Source organism: Mobula hypostoma, chromosome 4 (assembly GCF_963921235.1).
Source record: "Mobula hypostoma chromosome 4, sMobHyp1.1, whole genome shotgun sequence".
Taxonomy (NCBI): domain Eukaryota; kingdom Metazoa; phylum Chordata; class Chondrichthyes; order Myliobatiformes; family Myliobatidae; genus Mobula; species Mobula hypostoma.
This window is the reverse complement of record NC_086100.1, coordinates 197358068-197381511: the sequence shown is the minus strand read 5'-3', so window position 1 is coordinate 197381511 and position 23444 is coordinate 197358068. Positions and strand designations below refer to the sequence as shown.

Genomic DNA, 23444 nt, shown 5'->3' with positions numbered 1-23444 from the left:
ACCTAGGAACTTGAAGCTCTTAACTCTCTCAACTACGCAGTACGCTATTCGAATTTGTAGATGGGATGAGAGCAGAATCTGTCCATGCAGCAATGAGTGTACAGGGAGTAGAGAGGGGGACTGATGACAGAACCTTGTGGAGCACCAATGTGGTTGTAGTTCAAAGTTCAGAGTAAATTCATTATCAAAGTATGTATAAGTTAAAAGTTCAATGTAAACTTATTATCAAAATACATATACGTCCTGAGATTCATTTACTTGTGGGCATTCTCAGCAAATCCAAGAAAGTCAATAGAATCAATGAAAAACTGCATCCAACGAAAATTTGCATTAAATACAAATACAAAAAAAAATCTATAAATATCTAGAAAATGGGATGAAATGTCTTTGAAAGTGAATCCATAGGTAGTGAGAACAGTTCAGTTAGTATATGTCAGCATATACTACTACCTTTAGATTCATTTTCTTGCAGGCATTCACACTAGAACAAAGAAATACAATAGAATCAATGAAAAAAAGTACACACAAAGACTAACAAATAGCCAATGTGCAAAAGAAGACAACCTGCGCAGACTGAAAATAAAGTTAATAAATAATACTGAGAAGATGAAGTGTTGTTGCCTATCCTAACTGATAGTGGTTTGTTTGTCAGGAAGTCAAGAATTCAACATATCAAAGTTAATCTCTGTAGTCTGGGGCCAGAGCCGAGGGATGAATCATTTCAGCTCTCTGCTCCATAAGGTTTACTCATCCGTACACTGAACTTCAGCTCTCTGCTCCACGAAGTTTACTCGTGTCTGCACCAAACTGAGTTTGTGGCCTGCAACTAACGGGCTTCTGAATCAGCTGTGGACTCACTTTTGTAGACTTCAGTTCTGAATGCTATTTGCTTACTTACATTGTTTGCACGATTTGTGTTTTTTCTCTCTCCGCACGTTGGATGTTCGCTGGTCTTCTATTGTTTAAATGGGTTCTGTTGGGTCTCTTTGCTCTGTGGCTGCCTGGAAGCAGACGAACCTCAAGGTTGTGTAAAGTATACATACTTTGATAATAAATGTACTTTGAACTTTGTAGTATGTTTAGTTTGCTTGCAGGTCTTTGTAGTTCCAACCAAGAACAAATTGCAGGGCAGAGTTCAGAGCAGGTAATAACTTGCCAGATATTAACTTCTGTTCCTCAGTTTCTGTGGCGGAGTGAGCTAAAGTTTCTCAGCTCTGTCTTAATGGAGCAAGGCAGACACTAACCTCCTGCTCCCTGTAAAATTTGTTTATTTCCATGAAGCCTTGTACTAGCTGCTGAGCCAAGAGAAATAGGAAAGGAATTTCTGGCACATTCCAATGGGATTAAAGGCAGTCCCACAGAAATCACTCACATTTCTTAACCCTTACCTTCAAGAACCAAACAAAGCCTCGCAAAGAATTGTGAATAGCAATTAGTGGTTAGGGTTTCAGTCGGTTGTTTTGAGTACCATAGGATCAGTCCTTCAACCCATCATGCCCAAGCTGACCTTTCCGATGAGCTAGGGGCATCGAAAACAAAAGGGTCAAGTCAAGTCATGTCAAGTTTATTGTGATGTGCCCAAGTGTAGTGAGATACAGGTCCAATCAGGTACACAACGTTACAAGGATCACCCCCTTGTAATAATAATCAGTGAGGCACAGAGAGTCTGTATTTACCAACAAGTAACTTTTATTGTCTCAACTAAAAAGCTCATAGGTTCACAAACTGACTACCTGTGTGCACCCCTCTCGAATTCCTGACTCTCCATGAACAGTCAATGAAGAGAAAAGGTATTACCCGGGAAAAGAGTCTATGTTGGCCCTGTATTCCTTGTGGTCCTGATCTCCACGTGTCCATGGGGGTCCTCCTTATCCACAATGGTTGGTCTCTGGTTGCTGGAGAGCTATCGCCCCTGTGTATTTGGAACTCCTGATTCTTATAATTTCCTTCATCAATTGAACTGGTGGATCTCCATCCCATTGGCTCAAGGTCACCCGACCTACCTGGGTCATTTTCTTACTGGTCATTGTCCAGGGCTGCAACCAACATTGTTTCAAGGTTCTGCCTGCTCTAGCCTTGTGCAATTCTGTCTTTCAACTCTGACTGGTCTAAACCAGTTAAATAAGGTGACCCAGACAGAGCCTGACGAGATTACAGATTTCTTCATTGGTAGGTCTGGCATTTTACATAATAAGTAGCTACTCATCTGAGAATGGTCTCAGGTTTAGCAGGTCATTGCCTGAAGTTCCTTGTGTCCACATTCAGCTGCTCTGATCAGATCATCCCAGAGCAAGAGTTGGTTCAGAGACCACAAGATGGGGGGAAACAGAGACAACTGGTTTGTCCGCATCCCCTGTCCTTGACTCGTCAAATCCACTAATTGTAGACTGTAGCTTCTTCTGGCCAACAACAAATATAAGAAATTCTGCATGAATCCAGAGTAACACACACAAAATGCTGCAGGAAGTCAGTTGCTCATGTGGCATCTATGGAAGGGAATAACAGGTGATCTTTGCGGCTCACACCCTTCATCAGGACTGGGAAGAAAGGGGCAATTATTCATGTGCATATTACCTAGGCAAGCCTACGGTTGGATTTGACACACTAATGTTTTCTATTTTATGGATTCTTTTGGGTTTCTTAGTTTTGTGGCTGCCTGTAAATAGATGAATCGCAAGGTTGTATAACATGTATAATAAATGTAGTTGGAATTTTGAAATTTGATGTACATGTGCCAAATAAAGCTAATCTTTAATCTATAATGAAAAACTTGCCTGCAGCAACATCAAAGCAACCTAGGGACAGGCAACACACTGAACATTAATTATAGTATATAAGTTTATTTAATATAAAGGAGAAAGGTTTGAGCAAGAGGAAGGAGATTTAAAAGGGATTTAAGAGGTTGCTTTTTCTGCACAGAGAATAATTGGTGTCTGCAGTGCCCTGCCGGAGGAGATGGTGGAATCAAAAACATTCACTGCATTTAACATACTTTTAGACAGCCATTGGAATAGGCAAAGCAGAGAAGGATATGGTTTTAGTGTGAGCAAATCAGATCAGTGAAATCAGTCACTAGTAATTAGCTTATTATGGTCACATGTACCGAGATAAGCTCTTGCTTGCATACCAACCAGACAGATCATTTCATACATTGAAGTAGTGAAAACAAAAGCAGAATGTGGTAAACACAGGAGATTCTGCAAATGCTGGAAATCCCGAGCAACGCATACACAGGATGCCCAAGGAACTCAGCAGGCCAGACAGCCCTTATGGGAAGAAAGAATCAGACCGTTTATATTCCCCTCCACAGAGGCTGCCTGACCTGCTGAGTTCCTCCAGCGTTTTGTGTGTGGTATAGATCATAGGGTCACAGGGTCAGAGAAAGGTAGTACAGGTAGAAAAATGAGGTGAATCTGTGGAAATTGTTGTTGAATTTCTTTAGCCAGAGACAGTGAATCTGTGGCATTCATTGAGAAATTCATCTATGGAATTTCTTTATCCTGAGGGTGGTAAATCTGTGGAATTTATTGTCACAGATGCCTGTGGAGGCCAAATCATTGAGTATGTTTAAAGCGAGGTTGATAGGTTCTTGATTAGTAAGGATGTCGAAGGTTATGAGGAGAAGGCAGGAGAATGGGGTTGAGAGGGATAATAAATCAGCCACGATAGAATGGCAGAGCAGACTCATAGAAACATAGAAAATCTACAGCACAATACAGGCCCTTCGGCCCACAATGCTGTGCTGAACATGTCCCTACCTTAGGAATTACTAGGCTTACCCATAGCCCTCTATTGTTCTAAGCTCCATGTACCTATCCAAAACTCTTTTAAAAGAACCTATCGTATCCGCCTCCACCACCATTGCCAGCAGCCCATTCCACGCACTCACCACTCTCTGCATAAAAAATTTACCCCTGACATCTCCTCTGTACCTACTTCCCAGAACCTTAAACCTGTGTCCTCTTGTGGCAACCATTTCAGCCCTGGGAAAAAGCCTCTGACTATCCACACAATCAATTCCTCTCATCATCTTATACACCTCTATCAGGTCACCTTTCATCCTTCGTCTCTCCAAGGAGAAAAGGCTGAGTTCACTCAACCTATTCTCATAAGACATGCTCCCCAATCCAGGCAACATCCTTGTAAATCTCCTCTGCACCCTTTCTATGGTTTCCACATCCTTCCTGCAGTGAGGCGACCAGAACTGAGCACAGTACTCCAAGTGGGGTCTGACCAGGGTCCCATATAGCTGCAACATTACCTCTCGGCTCCTAAGTTCAATCCCACGATTAATGAAGGCCAATACACCGTACGCCTTCTTACCCACAGAGTCAACCTACGCAGCAGCTTTGAGCGTCCTATGGACTCAGACCCCAAGATCCCTCTGATCCTCCACACTGCCAAGAGTCTTACCATTAATACTATTTCTGCCATCATATTTGACCTACCAAAATGAACCACCTCACACTTATCTGGGTTGAACTCCATCTGCCACTTCTCAGCCCCTTTTTGCATTCTATCAATGTCCCGCTGTAACCTCTGACAGCCCTCCACACTATCCACAGCACCTCCAAACTTTGTGTCATCAGCAAACTTACTAACCCATCCCTCCACTTCCTCATCCAGATCATTTATAAAAATCACGAAGAATAAGGGTCCCAGAACAGATCCCTGAGGCACACCACTGGTCACTGACCTCCATGCAGAATATGACCTGTCTACAACCACCCTTTGCCTTCTGTAGGCAAGCCAGTCCTGGATCCACAAAGCAATGTCCCCTTGGATCCCATCCCTCCTTACTTTCTCAATAAGCCTTTGATGGGGTACCTTATCAAATGCCTTGCTGAAATCCATATTCACTACATCTACTGCTCTTCCTTCATCAATGTGTTTAGTCACGTCCTCAGAAAATTCAATCAGGCTCGTAAAGCACAACCTGCCCTTGACAAAGCCATGCTGACTGTTCCTGATCATATTATACCTCTCACAAAGCCATGCTGACTATTCCTAATCATATCATACTTCTCACAAAGCCATGCTGACTATTCCTAATCATATCATACTTCTCACAAAGCCATGCTGACTATTCCTAATCATATCATACTTCTCACAAAGCCATACTGACTATTCCTAATCATATCATACCTCTGTATTCTATTCTGAATGCCCTTTGCTGTGCTTACTGCCATGCTACCATGCCACCCAGTCCACCTTGTAATGCCCTTTGCCAAGAGGACATAAGACGTAGGAGCAGATTTAGGCCAATTGGCCCATCTGTTTCTATGAAACCCGCATGGTCACGGGACGAGCGAAAAACTCCTTACAAGACAGCAGCAAAATCGGACCCACGTCGCTGGCGCTGTCACAGTGTTTACACTGCCTGGTCCCTGCTCTCGCTCCATGACCCACACAGAGGGCTTCACCAGTGACAGAGTTCACTTCATTGAATCAGAGAACTGCTGCAGCATAGGAGGCTCTTCTGCCCCAACCTTGTGCTAGCCCCTCATAATTCCCTCTACCCTCTCTGCTTGCACCTCTCTGTCCCTCTGCACAGTAATCCATTTCCATCTCCACTCCATCTGCAGCTGTCACTCTAGCACTTCATTCTGCACTCTGTTACTATTTACCTTGTTCTACCTCAGTATGCTCTGTAATGATCTGATCTGTATGGACAGTATAGCAGACAAGCTTTTCGCTGTATCTCAGCACATGAGGCCATAATAAACCAATCTCTCCAGAATGATACATTTCCTATATGACCAAACTTAAATGCATTACATACAGCACCTTCCAGGCTTAACCTCCTCACCTGTCTCTCTGCAGACACTGCTGGCGAGGGAGACGAGGAAACAGAAGATCCTTTGGCCACGGGCGATGAAGTCGAACCCTCACCGGGGACCCCGGGTGTCGAGCCTCCCAGCTTGCCAAAGAAACCACCAACCAGTGTGGTCCACGGGGTCAGGAAAAGGAAACGGGCGAGCAAACAACTGCTCCCGAACAAGCCCCAGGATATCCAGGTCAGTTGTGTTGGCTGCTGGGCAGGATGCTCAGGTTTCAGACTTATTCATGTACAGTGAAACATTAAGTGAAATGCATTGTTTCCATTGACAACCAAGGCACCCAAAGGCATGCTGGGGGCAGCCCGCAGTGTTACCTCTCATTCCGGCCCCAACATAGCATGTCTACTATGTTCAGTAGAACAACATAACAGCAAAACAGACCCCTTTCCCATCCAACCACTCACACACACACACAGAGACAGGCCTCCAACCTCAGGATAGGCCACCTTCGGGCCTCTGGTCCTTGTCCCTAGATTCACAGACTCACAGACGTTGGGCCTCCAAATTTGTACTTTGCCCAGAACTCGCCAATCATCTGTTTGACCTTTGGGCCTCGACCGCTGGTCCTCATGACTCCTTCAGGTCCTTGTGACTCCTTTGGGCCTTTATCTCTGGTTTTCGACCTTTAGACTTCTGACTCCGGATTCTCCATGCTCTTGACTTACACCTTCGGCTTTACCCTCTGAACTTCACCAGGTTTGACCTTTGGGCCTCAACTGCTGGATTCAGAACGACCTCTGAACCCAATGTGGGAGGGGGAGGGGTCAGTGGCCCTCGTGACTCACCAACTTAGAGATCACTGGTCTCAGTGCCTGCCAACACGACCTCTGGGATGCAGATATTTGACTGTAGAATGCTTCAATCTGGGCCAACTCTGCCCAGAATCTTCATTTACTGCCCCTGATCACCAACCATCTCCCCCTCATCCTTGTCTCTAAACCCCAAACTGACCCCTAACTCAAAGTTGAAAGTAATTTTACTATTAAAGTACATAGATGTCACTTTAACAGCCCTGAGATTCATTTTCTTGTGGGCATATTCAATAAATTCAGAATAGAATAATAGCCATGAGAATCAATGAAAGACCACACCAACTGGATGTTCAACCAGTTTGCAAAAGGCAGCAAACTGTGCAAGTACAAAAAAAAGAGAAATAATAAATAAATAAACAAACAAACAAACAAACAAGCAAGCAATAAATATCAAGAACATGACATGAAGATTCCTTGAAAGTGAGTCCATAAGTTGTGGAAACATTTCAATGATGGGGCAAGTGAAGTTGGGTGAAGTTATCTCCTCTGGTTCAAGAGCCTAGTAGTTCAGAGGTAATAACTGTTCTTGAACTTGGTAGTGTGAGTTCTAAGGCTTCTGTACCTTCCTCCTGATGGCAGCAGCGAGAAGAGAGCCTGTCTTGGGTGGTGGGGTCCCTGCTTTTATGCAACAATGCTCCGGTAAGATGTGCTCAATGGTAGGGAGGGCTTTCCATGATGGACTGGGCCGTATCCACTATTTTTGTAAGATTTCCCACTCAAGGACATTGGTGTTTCCATACCAGGCTGCGATCCACCCAGTCAATATACTCTCCACTACACATCTATAGAAGTTTGTCAAAATTTTAGATGTCATGCCAAATCTCTGCAAACTCCTAAGGAAGTAGAGGCACTGCCAAGCTTTCTTTGTGTGCTGGATCCAGAACAGATCCTCTGAAATGAGAAGACAGTAAGATATAGGAGCAGAATTAGGCCATTTTGCCCATAAAGTCTGCTCCATCATTTCATCATGGCTGATCCAATTTTCCTCTCAGCTCCAATCTCCTGCCTTCTCTCCATATCCCTTCATGGCCCGGCCAATCAAGAATCTGTCAATCTCTGCCTTAAATATAGATAAAGACTTGGCCTCCACAGCTGCCTGTAGCAAAGAATTCCACAGATTCACCACTCTCTGGCTAAAGAAATTCTTCCTCATCTCTGTCGTAAAAGGATGCCCCTTTATTCTGAGACTGAATCCCTGGTCTTAGACTCTCCCACCATCGGAAACATCCTTTCCACATCCGCTATATCAATAGTTTTCAATGAGGTCACCTCTCATTCTTCTGAATTCTGGTGAATAAAAGCCCAGAGCCATCAAACGCTCCACATGTGACAAGCCATTCAATCCTGGAATCATTTTTGTGAATCTCCTTTAAACACTCTCCAGTTTCAGCACATCCTGTCTAAGATAAAGGGCCCAAAACTGCTCACAATACCCCAAGTGAGGCCTCACCAGCACTTTATGTAGTCTCAACATTACATCCTTGCTTTTATATTCTAGTCCTCTAGAAATGAATGCAAACATTGCACTTGCCTTCCTCACCACAGACTCAACCTGCAAAGTAACCTTCAGGGAATCCTGCACAAAGACTCCCAAGTCCCTTTGCCCCTCAACTTTTTTTGTATTTTCTCTCCACTTAGAAAACAGTCTACCCTTTTATTTCTTCTACCAAAGTGCATGACCATACACTTCCTGTCACTGTATTCCACCTGGCATTTCTTTGCCCATTCTCTCAATCTGTCTAAGCCCTTTGGTAGCCTTTCTACTTTCTCGAAACTATCTTAATATCATCTGCAAACTGCAACAAAGCCATCAATTCCATCATCCAAATAATTGGCATATAATATAAAAAGAATCAGTCCCAACATAAATCCCTATGGAACATCGCTAGTCTCTAGCAGCCAACCAGAAAGGGCTCCCTTTATTCCCACTTTTTGCCTTCTTCCAGTCAGCCCGTGGTATTTCCTGTAATACCATGGGCGCATAGCCTCTTGTGTGGCACCTTATCAAAGGCCTTCTAAACATTTAAGTACACAACATCAACTGATTAATTTTGTTTATCATGCTTGTTATTTCTTAAAAGAATTCCAACAGATTTCTCAGGCAAGATTTTCTCTTGAGGAAACCATACTGACTACGGCCTATTTTATCATGTGACTCCAAGTACCCTGAGATCTCATCCTCAGTGATTGACTCCAACATCTTTCCAACCACTGAGGGCAGACTAACTGGCCGATAGTTTCCTTTCTTCTGCCTCTCTCCCTTCCTCACGAGTGTTGTGACATTTGCAATTTTCCAGACTTCTGGAACAATTCCAGAATCTGGTGATTCTTGAAAGATCATTACTAATGCCTCCACAATCTCTTCAGCCACCTCTTTCTGAACCCTGGGATGTACACCATCTGGTCCAGACCTTTCAGTTTCCCAAGAATCTTCTCTCTAGAAATGGAAACTTCACACACTTCATGACCCCTGACGCTCTTGAACTTCCACCATTCTGGTAGTCAGTTTTATCTGCAATTTTGCCCTCATTGCTACCTCTCTAGCATCATTTTCCAGTGTTCCAATATCTACTCTCGCTTCTCTTTTACACTTTATTTATCTGAAGAATCGTTTGGTATCCTCTTTAATATTACTGGCAAGCTCACCTTTCGCATTCCATCTTTCCCTTCTTTGTGACTTTTTTAGTTGTCTTCTGTTGGTTTTTAATAGCTTCCTAATCCTCTAACTTCTCATTCATCTTTGACCTACTATGTGCTCCCGTTTTGGCTTGTTAACCGCGGTTGTGTCATCTTGCCTCTAGAATACTTCCTCTTTGGGATGTATGTACTGTATCCTGTGCCTTTCGAATTGCATCCAGAAACTTCAGCCATTGCTACTCTGCTGTCATCCCTGCAAGTGTTCTTTTCCAATCAATTCTGGCTAACTCTTCTCTCATGCCTCTGTAATTTCCTTTACTCCACTGTAATATTGAGACTGAGGAATTTAAAGTTGCTGACACTCTCCACCTCTCATCCTCTAAAGAGGACTAGGTCACGGACCTCTGGTTTCCTTCTCCTGAGATCAATAATCAGCTCCTTGGTCTTGCTGAGATCGGGTAGGAGGTTGTTGTTGTGGCACCACTCAGACAGATTCCCTGCAAGCCCCTACACTGTCCCCAAAGCCATCCCAATGGACCTAAAAAACACAACTACAGTGCTGTGCAAGTGTCTTAGGCACATATATATACAAACGTATATATCTAGGGCACCTACAGCCTTTGCACAGCACTGTAGCATTTTTATGTACAGGTCGACCTTCACTAATCCGGCACCATTGGGACCTGAGGAGTGCCGGATTAGTGAAAATGCCGAATTACAGAAGGATCATATTAAGCATAATCAGTGCCAGATTATCAAAGGAACTGGATTACAGGTAGTCAGATTAGTGAAGGTCGACTGTACTGCACTGTACTGCTGCCACAAAAAAACAAATTTCATGACATATGAGTGATGATAAACCAGATTTTGATATGGGTCACTATTGTGGACTGAGAGTGGGGAGGGGGCAGGGAGAGGGGAATCATGGTTGGGAATAGATGGAGTGGACAGCCAGTGCCTCTTCCCCGGGGCACCACTGCTCAATACAAGAGGACATGGCTTTAAGGTAAGGGGTGGGAAGTTCAAGGGGGATATTAGAGGAAGGTTTTTTACTCAGAGAGTGGTTGGTGCCTGGAATGCACTGCCTGAGTCAGTGGTGGAGGCAGATACACTAGTGAAGTTTAAGAGACTACTAGACAGGTATATGGAGGAATTTAAGGTGGGGGGAGGTTATATGGGAGGCAGGGTTTAAGGGTCAGCACAATATTGTGGGCCATGTTCTATGTTCTATGAAAAGGAGAGGGGAGGGAGCGGGAAGCACCAGAGAGACATTTTGTAATGACCAATAAAGCAATTGTCTGGAACCAAGTGACCTTGCCTGGTGTCTCAGGGCTGAGTGTGTCTGTCATTATCCTAGATGACGGGAAATTTGTTGTTCTATGGCAGCAGTACAGTACAAAGTCATAAAATGACTATAAATAACAAAAAAAAGATTGCGCAAAGAAAAGAATAACAAGGTGGTGTTCATGGACCTTTCAGAAATCTGATGGTGGAGGAGAAAAAGCTGTTCCTAAATCATTGAGTGTGTGGCTTCAGGTTCCTGTACCTTCTCCCTGATGGTAGTAATGAGAAGAGGGCCTGTCCTGGATGGTGATGGTTTTCAATGATAGATGTCTCCTTCATGACCCACCATCTTTTGAAGATGTTCTCGATGGTGGATGGCTGTGATAGGGATGGCTGAGTCCACAGCCCTCTGTAGCCTCTTGTGATCTGGTGCAGAGGCCCCTTCATACCAGATGGTGATGCAACCAGTCAGAATATTCTCCACTGCACATTGTAGAAATTTGCAAGAGCTTTTGGTGACGTACACACCAAATCCCCCCAAACTCTGATCAAGTAGAGCCGCTGTCAGGCCTTCTTCGTAATTGCATCAATGTATTGGGTGCAGGACAGATCTTCAGAGATGCTGACCCCCAGGAACTTGAAGCTGCTCACACTTTCCACTGCCGATCCCTCGATGAGAACTGGTGTGTGTTCCCTCAACCTTCCCGTCCTGAAGTCCACAATCAATTCCTTGGTTTTGCTGACGTTGAGTTTGAGGCTGGTTCCACAGCACCACTCAACCAGCAGCCCTATCTCACTCCTGTGGTGCCCCTTTCCATGAACAAGATTAACCAAATTCTTCTGTTCCAGGTGAGAGTACATGTGGCTGAAGGGCGTCAGATCCCGGGCGTCAACATCAGGCCTGTGGTTAAAGTGACGGTCGCCGGGCAGACGAAGACCACGCGGATCCGGAAAGGCAACAACCCAGTCTTCGATGAGGTGAGGTGCAACCCTCCACCATTGAGGGTTGGCAAGGAACAAGAGTGACATCGGATCCGGACATGTAGAATCCTTGTGGGTAGAGTTAAGATAATGCAAGGGTAAACAGACCCCAATGGGAGTAATATACAGGCCCCCAGACAGTAGCAGGATGTGGGATATAAATTTCAATGGAAAGTAGAAAAGGCACATCATAAGAAGAGTTCAATATGCAGGTAGATTGGGAAAATCGGTTGGTGCTGGTTCCCAAGAGTGGGAATTCGTAGAATTTGTAGCTTTAGGGGAAAGGTAATTCTAGATTGGGTGTTGTGTAATGAATGAGGTTAAGGTAAAGGAACCCTTAGGAGCCAGAGATCTAATGTGAGAGAATTCATCCTTCAGTTTGAGAGGGAGAAGATAAAGTTTGATATATCAGTATTATAGTGGAGTGAAGAGAATTACAGGGAATGAGAGAGGTACACACACAAGTTGATGGTTCCCGCAGTCCAGCCTGTAATTCCACCGATCCGATACTGGAGGTTAGCACTGACAGGAGCGGCTACCCCTAACCGAGCACAAATGCCATGCTGCAGTGCAAGCCTATGGCTTGAGACCGAGTCCTTGTGGCAACTGGGGTGATGCTGCTGCCTCACCGCCTGTCTCACCAGCAAACAACAGAAGCAGGCCTGCAGCAATCAATGTCCACCAGGGTCTTGCGATTGCAAAAGTAACGTCCAAGACAGTCACTCGCGGTTTCACTATACGTCACCTTCCTGCCAACTTGAAGGCACCAATTCTGGTATCTCCAGGTAGCAAGCAGCAACCTGGTCTGCACCCATGTCTGCTCTTCTGAACCCAGTCCGGCCCCTCCTGTAGTTCGACGGCCCGACTCGAATCCTCGGCCTGACGGATCTTTTAAGAATCATTAAAATCTGGAAAAGTTCCAGAGGACTGGAAAATTGCAAATATCACTCCACACTTTAAGAAGTGAGGGAGGTAGAAGAAAGGAAATTATGACTCAGTTAGCTTGACATCAGTGGTTGAGAAGATGTCAGAATCCATTATTAAGGATAAGGTCTTGGGGTGTTTGGAGATACATTGTAAAATGGGCCAAAGTCAGCAAGGTTTCCATAAAGGGAAATCTCGAATGACAATTCAGATCTTGAATGACAATTCTGTTGAAATTCTTTGAGGAAATAGCAGGCAGGATAGACAAAGGTGAGTTAGGGGATGTTGTTTATTTGGATTTTCAAAAGGCCTTTGACAAGGTGCCAGACATGAGACTGTTCAACAAGACAAGAGCCCATGGAAAGAGCATTGGCTGATTGGCAGGAGGAAAAATAATGGGAATAAAGGGGACATATTCTGGATAGCTGTTGGTGACAAGTGGTTTTCTGCAGGGGTTGGTGTTGGGACAGCTTCTTTTCATGTTATCTGTCAATAGTTTGGATGACAGAATTGATGGCTTTATGGACAACTTTGTGGACAGGGCAAAGACAGGTGAAGAGACAGGTAATATTGAGGAATCAGAAGAATCTCTAGAGGGCCTTAGAGAGATTGTGAGAATGGGCAAAGAAGTAGCAGATGGAATATAATGTAGGCAAGTGTATGGCTATGCAATTCAGTAGAAAGAATAAGGGCATAGATTATTTTCTAAATTGGGAAAAATTCAAAAATAAGAGGTGCAAAGGGACTTGTGAGTCCTTGTGCAGGATTCCCCAAAGGTTAACTTGCAGGTAGAGTCAGTGGTAAGCAAGGCAAGTCCAATGTTGGCATTCATTTTGAGAGGACTAGAATAGAAAATGTAATGCATTGGGCAGTCCGCGCTTGAAGTATTATGAATGGTTTTTGACCCCTTATCTAAGAAAGGATGTTCTGGCATTGGAGAGGGTCCAGAGGAAGTTCATGATAATAATCCCGGGAATGAAAGTGTTAGCATATGTAATAACTCTGGGCTAGTACTCGCTGGAGTTCAGAAGAATGAGGTGGAATCTCATTCAAGCCTATCTAATATTGAAAAACATAGATAGAGAGGATGTTTCCTGTAGTATCTGAGTCCAGGACCAGAGGGCAAGCCTCAGAATTGAGAGATGTCCATTCAGAACAGAGATGAGGAGGAATTTCTTTAGCCAGAGGGTAGTGAATCATTGTCGCATGTGGCTGGGAAGGCCAAGACATTAAATATAATCAAAGCAAAAGTTGATGGGTTCTTGATTACTGGCGGTGTCAAATGTTATGGGGACAAGGCAAGAGAATGGGGTTGGGAGGGATAATAAGTCAGCCATGAAGGAATGGCGGGGTAGACTTGATGGGCCAAATGGCTTAATTCTGCTCCTCTGTATGATGGTCTTATTGTTTTAAGAGTGTACCAGTGGCAGGTGATATCATCAGTTCACAGTCTCCCTTCCATTGAATACCATGGACCACCATAGAGTCATAGCATCATAGATGGAAACAGGCTCTTTGACACAACTGGTCCATGCCAATCAAGATGCCAATCTGAGCTCATTTCATTTCTCCATGTTTGACCCATATCCATCTAAATCTTTGCTATCCCTTGAGGGGAGGCTTAGTTTGGTGATGTACTGAGCTCTGTACATTTTCTTATGGTCTTGGGGAGTTGTCATACCAATCTCTGATGGTTAGATCACACTTAACTGTGTGCAGTTCTGGTCATCAGACTGTAGGATGGCACCCTGTAAAGGGTGCAGAGGTGATTCACCAGGAATTTGGGTCCTGGTGAACCAGGGGACCGCTTTGTTGAGCCCCTCTGCTCCATCCGCCAGAAGTGGAATTTCCATTGGCCAACCATTTTAATTCTGATTTCCATTCCCATTCTGACATGGCATTCTCTTGCGCCAAGATGAGGCCACCCTCACAGTGGAGGAACAACACTTTATATTCCATCTGGGTAGCCTCCGAGCTGATGGCATGAATATCCATTTCTCCTTCGGGTAAAGAAAATTCCTTCCCCTTTCTTTTCTTCTATTCTCCACTCTGGCCTATCACCTCCCCCTAGTGCCCTCCTTCTTCCCTTTCTCCCATGGTAACACTCCTCTCCTATCACATTCCTTCCTCTCCAGTCCTTTACCTTTCCCACCCACCTGGGAGAAAACTGGAGAGAACTCACACAGTCATGGGGAGGACACACAAACTCCTTACAGACAGCGGTGGGAATTGAATCTGGATCATTGTCGCTGTAAAGCATTGTGCTAACCGCTTTACTACAATTCTGCTCCATGGTAATTATTGAGTTTCAGAAGCATTTAGACAGACAGCTAACTAGGTAAGGCACAGAAGGATATGGTCCTCATGTGGACAAATGGGATTAGTGTGGATAGACAAAAGGTTGGCATGGTCTCTATGCTGTTCACAATCTATGACTCCGTTTACAAGAAACTTGACTTCCATTTGAATATTTCAAGATCCTGTGGGAATGACTTATGCCCACATTCCTCAGTCCTGATGAAGGGTTTCGGCCAAACATCGACCGTTTATTCATTTCCATAGATGTAGCTTGACCTGCTGAGTTCCTCTGGCATTTTGTGTGCGTTGCTCTAATCAATTGCTTTTTTCATTTACTGATCGAAAGTTCATCCCTGGACCAAGGCTCTTCAAACAATTAGTTTAGTTTGGGGCTTTACTTTGCACTCGAGAAAAGCAAATGAGGTCTCATCCTCCAGAAATAAGGCACCTTCGACATTGTTTCAGTAACACACAGTGTGCATCAGTCTGGACCGCAGACTGAGCAGACTCAGTGGCCTTCATCTTCTTACTGTATGTGGACAATCTGCAAAACCTCCTGATGCATATTCTACCCAGTAAATCTTATATCCCCAACACTGACATAATGCCCTACTGATGAAACGTTTAAGAGACATTGATACTGACGTTTGAATAGGCAAGGTATATGACACTAATGCAAGCAAATCTGATTAATGTAAATGGGCAGAAAAGGTTAGCATGAGTGTGATAGGCTGAAGGGCCCATTTCTGAAGCTTTACAATCAAAGATTCGGAGTCTTATATTACAACCAGATGGGATTCATGTGACTTGATGAGTTCTTCCAGCATTTTGTGTGTACACCCCTGGAACCATTTCAGTACTATCCTGGTTACCTGGTTACTATATTCCCATTCGCCCCGTACCCTTTTCATCCAGAAAGTCATTTGCCTCCATCTTAAATATGTTCAGTCTCTTGGTTTCTTGGGATGGAGAATTATAATTCCACTATCCTCTACTGATAGCCAGCTGGTGGTGTAGTGGCAGCAGTGCCGGACTTTGGAGCGAAAGCTCCCGAGTTCGAATCCAGCCGGCTCCCTTGCACACTTTCTATCCATGCTGGGTTGAGCGTCGAGCTAGCAACTCGGCCTCATTAAAATAAGAAAGCCTGAAGGCAAACACTCAATGTTTCAGGAACAGCTTCTTTCTCTCTGGCATAAGATTTCTAAATGGACAATGAACCCGTGAACACTACCTCACTACTTTTTAATTTTTATTTTTGCACCGACATATGCCGGTGATATTAAACCTGATTCTAAACATGAAATGAACAGTCCTTGAAAATGAGTCCGTTGGTTGTGGGAACTTTTCAATAATGGGGCAAGTGAAGTTGAGTGAAGTTATTTCCTCTGGTTCAGGAGCCTGAATCCCACAGATTCATCACCCTCTGGCTAAAGAAATTCCCCCTCAATCTCCTTCGTTCCAAAGGGACGTCTTTGTATTCTGAGGCTGTGCCCTTTGGTCCTAGCTACCCCACTGTAGGAAACATCTTCTCCACATCATCTCTGTCTTGGACTTTCAATAGTCAATATGTTTCTATGAGATTTCCCCTCATTCTTTTAAGTCCCAACAAGCACAAGTCCAGAGCCATCAAATGCACTTAATATGCTAATCTTTTATTCCAATGAAATGTCAAGGTGCCAGTAAATGGGATTAGTACTGACTGGTACTAATGATGCTATAAGACTAAGTGACTGTATGACTCAACTCCAGAGAATCTTCTGACCCAATCATGAGTAATTGTAGATTTGCAGAGCAACTGTTCCGGAACAGAACAAAGGAAACATCTTGTTGGAAGTCTGAAGCCAGGACACACATAGAAAGCTGGAGCAAGAGTATACCCTTCCGGTAGTTTCTCCCCACTCCCCCTGCTCTCTTTTCATCCCCCATCCTGGCTCCCCTCGGAACTCATCACTTCCCTCTGGTGCCCCATCTCCTTCCCTTTCTCCCATGGTACATTTTCTCCTCTTATCAGATTTTCTTCTTCAGTCCTTTACCTTTTCTACCTATCATCTCCCAGGTTCTCACTTCATCCTCCTTCAACCACCTTCCTTCTCCCTCACGTGCTTTCACCTGCCAGCTCGTGCATCTTCCCCACCCTCTACATTCCTATTCTGGCCTCTGCCCCTTTCCTTTCCAGTCCTGATGAAGGGCCTCAGCCCAAAATGTCCAATCTATTGCTCTCCATAGATGCTGCCTGACCTGATGAGTTCTTCCAGCACTTTTTGTGTACACCCTTGGAACCTATCTCAACATTTCAGTACTATCCCGGTTACCATATTCCCATTCGCCCCATATCCTTTTTGTCTAGAAAGCCATTTGCCTCCGTCTTAAATATGCTCTGACCCTTGGCTTCCTGGGATGGAGAATTATAATTCCACTATCCTCTACTGATATCCGGCTGGTGGCGTAGTGGCATCAGCGCCGGACTTCGGAGCGAAGGCTCCCGAGTTCGAATCCAGCCGGCTCCCTTGCACACTTTCCATCCGTGCTGGGTTGAGCGTTGAGCTAGCAACTCGGCCTCGTAAAAATAAGAAAGCCTGCTTAAAAAACGCCGTCATGACAGTGTCGCGATGACTTCAGTTGGAGTTAAGGGCTTTCTTTTATCCTCTACTGAAGGCATTGTAAATTGGTCTGAAGATGGGGTGGCACGGCAGTGTAGCTATTAGCGTAATGCTGTTACAGCACCAGGCACCAGCTGCCGGGGTTCTATTCCCACCACTGTCTGTAAGGGGTTTGTATCCTCTTCCTGTGACTGCGTGGGGTTCCTCCCACGTCTCAAAGATGTACCGGTTAGTAGGTTAATTGATCCCGTGGGTGTAATTGGGTGGTGCAGCCTCACTGAGCTGGAAGAGCTCGTTACCGTGCTGTATCTCTAAGTAAAACTGACAATGAAAAAAGCCGCAAACTCAACGTTTCAGGAACAACTTCTTCCCCTCTGCCATCAAATTTCTGAATGGACCATGAACCCATGAACACTACCTTACTACTTTTGCTCACTTTTTGTACTACTTGATTAATTTAATTTTTAATGTATATTTATTATTGTAATTTATAGTTTTTAATGTATTGTTCTCTACTGCTGCAAAACAAATTTCACAACATATATTGGCGGTATTAAGTCTGATTCTGATTTTGTTATTGTCACAACTACCTAGGTACGGTGAAAAACTTGTCTTGTATACAATACAGATCAAATCATTACACAGTGCATGGAGCTAGATCACAGTAAAATGCTAACAGAATGCAGAATAAAAGGTTACAGTTAGAAAGTGCAGTGCAGGCAGACTTTAAGGTGTGAGATCGTAATGAGGTGGATTGTTATCAGGAGTTTGTCAGATTGTATGAGGAACTATTCAAAAGTCTCATGACAGCAGGATAAAAGCTGTCCTTGAGCCTGCTGCTACATGTTTTCAGGCTTTTGTATCTTCTGTCCGATGGGAAGAGGGAGAAGAGAGAATTCTTGGGAAGGGTGGGGTCTTTGATAATGCTGGCGGTAATTTCTCACCAGTTGAACAACCCACTGCACTTGCACTGTGATTTCTAATGGGAAGAGCTCCACACAGTGTCTGCATGACATTGTCACTGTGTAAGGACGCTTCCTGTCTCTCTGGCTCTCCAATACAATTCACCAAGTGAACTTTTGGCTCATTGGCCTTCATAAATCAAAATACTGATCACAGGAGTTGGGATGTTATGTTGAAGGTCAAAGTTCAAGGTAAATTTATTATCAAAGTACATATATGTCACCATATACAGCCCTGAGATTCATCTTCTTGTGGACATAATAAATAACAGAATCAATGAAAGACCACATCAACTCAGTGTGCAAAAGACAATAAATTGTGCAAATGCAAAAAGAAAGTAACAATAATAAATACATAAATAAACAATAAATATGGAGAACATGAGATGAAGAGTCCTCGAAAGTGAGACCGTAGGTTGAGGGAACAGTTCAGTGATGGTGTGAATGAAGTTGTCTCCATTGGTTCAAGAGCCTGATGCTTGGAGGGTAGAAACTGTTCCTGAAGCTGGTTTTGTGAGTCCTGGAGCTCCAGTACCTTCTTCCTGATGACAGTAGTGAGAAGAGAACATGGCCTAGGTGGTGGGGGTACCTAATGATAGATGGGTTTACCTATGGCAACACTCCGTGTAGATGTGCTCGTTGGTGGGAAAGGGTTTACCTGTGATAGGCTGGACTGTATCCACTACAGCTCCGATCCTTGGAAATTCATGCAAATTGAAAAGCCAAAGCAGCTTCATTGTACGAACAAATCCAGCCAATTGTTCCCAAAAGGTTGAGCAAATAATTCCAAATCCATCTGTCACCTTAGTCTCCCAACCATCATCAAACATGCACATCTGCCTCCTACTTCCACTCAGAGTTCAAAGTTCAAAGTAAATTTTATTATCAAAGTACATAGAGGACATAGACCATTACAGCAGCATATAGGCATTTGGTCCATGATGTTGTGAAAATCTTTTAACCTACCCCAGGATCAATCTTCCCTCCCACATAGCCCTCCATTTTTTTTCATCCGTGTGCCTATCTAAGAGTCTTTTAAATGTCGCCAATGCATCCACCTCTAATGGTAGGGCACTCTCCACTCTCTGTGTAAAAAAACTACTTCTGACATCCCCCCTAAACTTTTGTCTAATCATCTTAAAATTATGCCCTCTTGTATTAGCCACTTCTATCCTGGGGAAAAAGATCTCTTTTTTTTTGTTACCATATATTACCTTGAAATTTATTTTCTTGCAAGCATTTAGTGGGAACATAAAGAAATACAATTAAACCTTTCAAAAACATTTTAACAAAGAATGTGCAAATGAAGTCAAGTTGTGCAAATAAATGCAAGACTGAGAACATGAGATGTAAAGGCTCCTTGAAAGGAAGAATTAGTTCAGAATTGGGGTGAGTGAAGATGTCCATGCTGGTTCAGGACACAAAAACTGTTTGTGAACCTGGAGGTGTGGGGCCTAAGGTTCTTTGGAACGAACCCATTGTTCACGATGTACTAAAGAAGATACAAACTCTGCTGCTATTGTCCAACACAGAGGAACCACTAACAATCTCTCCCTGCTCTTCACAGACTTTTTTCTTCAACTTCTACGACACTCCAGCTGAACTTTTTGATGAGCCAATATTCATCATGGTGAGTGCTGTTGTATGAAGGAAACTCTGTGCTGAATCTGCGTCGTCTCTGTGGTGATGGGCTGGCGTAAACAGAGTCTGACTATGAGCCTCGCATTACGTGATGGGACAATGTAGAGGGAGCTCCATTTGGTGTCTAATCCCGGGAGTGTGTGAGGAAACGGTGTAGAGGGAGCTTCACTCAGTGTCTGACCTCAGGAGTGTGTAGTGGGATCTGAACTTGGTGACTGACTCCAGGGATGTGTGTTGCGATGGTACGGAAGGAGTTTTGCTCTGTGTTTGACCTCCGGAATCTGTGATAGATCCGTGAAAAGTGGGATTCACTCTGTGTCTGACCCCGGGAGTGTGTGATGGGACAGTGTGAGGAAGCTTCCCTCTGTATCTGACCCCGGGAGTGTGTGATGGGACAGTGTAGAGGGAGCTTCACTCTGTGTCTTGACCCCAGGAGTGTGTGATGGGACATGGGACAGTGTGGAGGGAGCTTCACTCTGTGTCTGACCCCGGGAGTGTGTGATGGGACAGTGTAGAGGGAGATTCACTCTGTGTCTTGACCCTAGGAGTGTGTGATGGGACAGTGTGGAGGGAGCTTCACTCTGTGTCTGACCCCGGGAGTGTGTGATGGGACAGTGTAGAGGGAGATTCACTCTGTGTCTTGACCCCAGGAGTGTGTGATGGGACAGTGTAGAGGGAGCTTCACTCTGTGTCTTGACCCCAGGACTGTGTGATGGGACAGTGTAGAGGGAGCTTCACTCTGTGTCTTGACCCTAGGAGTGTGTGATGGGACAGTGTGGAGGGAGCTTCACTCTGTGTCTTGACCCCAGGACTGTGTGATTGGACAGTGTAGAGGGAGCTTCACTCTGTGTCTGACCCCGGGAGTGTGTGATGGGATAGTGTGGTGGGAGCTTCACTCTGTGTCTGACCCCAGGAGTGTGTGATTGGACATTGTAGATGGAGCTTCACTCTGGCCTTGTCTCACTTGGCAAAGGGTTCATCTGCCACTGACACACTGAGTGTCTGTAATAGTTCTTCTTGTTGATCCGCATGGGGGAGCTTTTCATAAAGACCCTACACCCACCAGCACATCTTCCACAGTTCGATGATCTGTGTTACTGTGAGGAGCACGTCATCGGTATGAGCTGAGAGGATCTCCCCCACAACCGGCCCATGCAAAGACAGGCCCCTCAGCCTGCGTTCAATGAAAAAAAATCAGAATGTCTCCATGCTCTTTCCGGCAATGTGGCATCGTTGACACATTCTCTGCCCCAGTTATAGGGAAAGGTTGATTGGGTTTGGACTTTATTTGGGCAGATTTGATACAGGTATACAAAATCAAGGGTAAAATTAGGATAAATGCAAGCCGGCTTTTTCCACTGAGTTTGGGTGAGATGGGAACTAGAGGGCATGGGTTAAGGGTGAAATGTAGGACATTGAAAGAGGGAAAGGTGGGAATCCGAAGGGAAACTTTTTAATTCAGTTTAAATTTCAAAGTTCAAATTTAGTATCAAAGTATGTATAGTGGATTCTGGTTATGGCCATCGGTTCATCAGGGCAGCCAATTATTTGGGACAACTCTTAAAGGACTAAAATTATTGGAGAAGATAGCCGGGATTCCCTTCATTTATCTTGAACACTATGCTGCTTAACTGGGACAGAAAACTCTTACCAAACAGTTTCTAAGTCACATCAGTCATCTGCACTTGAGTGGCTGTTAGAACGATTAGAACAGTTTTTAATCTGCATCAGTTGCATGTGTTTATGTTCAAAAAGCAGTGATTTTTGCCACTGATAGTTGGAGAGTAATATGGAGTAAAACAATTCAGAACCGTTTTGCTCACTGCAGTTTCAAGCATTCAGGCTTGGAGATGCCAGAAATGGCCGGGAGTGAAAATCAGACAATTTCACCTGCTTCAACAAGTTAGGACCTACAAAGAATTTGAAGATATCAACAATCATTTTGAATGTTAGAAGGGAAATGAAGTTTTGGAGGATGAATTGTCAAAAACATTGTACAAAGGCATCCATTTTCTACACTAGGTGTCTGCACTGATTTTGTTCATTTACAGTCAATCATGGCAGCGTACACTGGATGAAATCCTCTGTTGATAACTATTATGAACTAATACAGTTTTATAGTACTGTAGTAGTATTGGTATATGTTCTAATTTGTTCTGTATTTCATTTAAACACATAATTTGTTATTCAGTTAAATGGTAGTTTGCTGGTTTTATACCTTTAAAATTATTCCCATGAAACTTCGGCTAATTGGGCCAAAATATACTGGTCCTGGTGTGCCCCAATTAATGGGAATCCACAACCTTGACATTCATCTTTTTGCAGGCATGTACAAAAAAAAGAAACACAATAGAATGCACAAATAAAACACACAGCAACGACCAACAAACATCCAATGTGTAAAAGAGGACAAATCCTGTGAATAGTAAAAAAAATAAACAGATAACACACGGAACCTGAACGACAGAGTGCCCGATAGTGAGTGCACAGCTGCAGAGCCAGTTCACCATGGAGGCGAGTGAAGCTAGGCCTGGAGCCTGAAGGCCGTAGGGCAACAACTGCTTCTGAACCTGGTGGTGTGGGACTCATGACTCCTACACCTCCCACCTGATGGCAGTAGCGAGAAGAGGAGAAAGGTCCAACGCAAGCAGACACCGCCGAACGCCAGCTCGCTTTCTGCTCTCAGGCCTTGACATTTTAATCTGGCATGGAGTAATGGAGCTGATCACGTGTTCATTTCCCACTCTCAGGCCTCAGTGCAGCATCCACCCTCAACGATGTTTTCCCTGGCAATGGCTGGAGCTGCACTCTTGAAAGTCGTCTACCAAATCCTTCAGCAGATTGTAAAATTGCTAGTTTGTTTAGATTATTCAAAAGTACATTTTCTAAGGTTAAATTACAGTCAATAGTTTGCAGTGATCATAGTTCAGAAGAAGTATGCTGCTTACAAAATGCTACTGTATATAGTCAGCGCTATCTAGGGATCTTGGGCAGTGAGAGTGTGCAATGATACGGTGAAATATCTAAGGGGAACCTGAGGGAGGAACTTCTTCGCTCAGAGAGTGGTGAGAGTGTGGAACTCTGCCAGTGGAAGTGGTGGTAGTGGGTTCGATTTCAACATTTAAGGGAAGTTTGGATAAGTACATGGATGGGAGGGGTTTGGAGGGCTGTGGTCTGCTGCGGTTTGTTGGGACTAGGTTAATTAACAGTGAAGCACAGACTAAATGGGTCAAATGTCCTGTTTCTGTGCAGAGTCCCTGATGGACTTTCCTGACCTGCCCTGTGGGTACCTTCTCCTAATGATTTTATTTGTGTTCTGTAGGTCTACAACTCCTACACTCTGCGTTCAGACTCTGTGATCGGGGAGTTCAAGGTGAGACACCCATGAAAAATCCTCTTTGTATTTATATTGGGTGTTGTACAGGCTCATGGCTGTTTGGTTAATTATTTGTCCTTTCTGTTACA

General features: G+C 44.2%; 1 protein-coding gene across 7 annotated transcripts in view; it reads left to right on the top strand.

The window, feature by feature from the left end:
* Positions 1-23444, top strand: part of dysf (dysferlin, limb girdle muscular dystrophy 2B (autosomal recessive)) — a 394877-nt gene that overhangs the window by 95148 nt on the left and 276285 nt on the right. For all 7 annotated transcript variants that reach the window (XM_063047166.1, XM_063047171.1, XM_063047168.1 and 4 more), the window contains exons 6-9: positions 5824-6017; positions 11423-11551; positions 19906-19968; positions 23302-23352. In XM_063047166.1, the coding sequence (XP_062903236.1) occupies positions 5824-6017; positions 11423-11551; positions 19906-19968; positions 23302-23352 (437 nt within the window). The remainder of the gene's footprint in view (positions 1-5823; positions 6018-11422; positions 11552-19905; positions 19969-23301; positions 23353-23444) is intronic.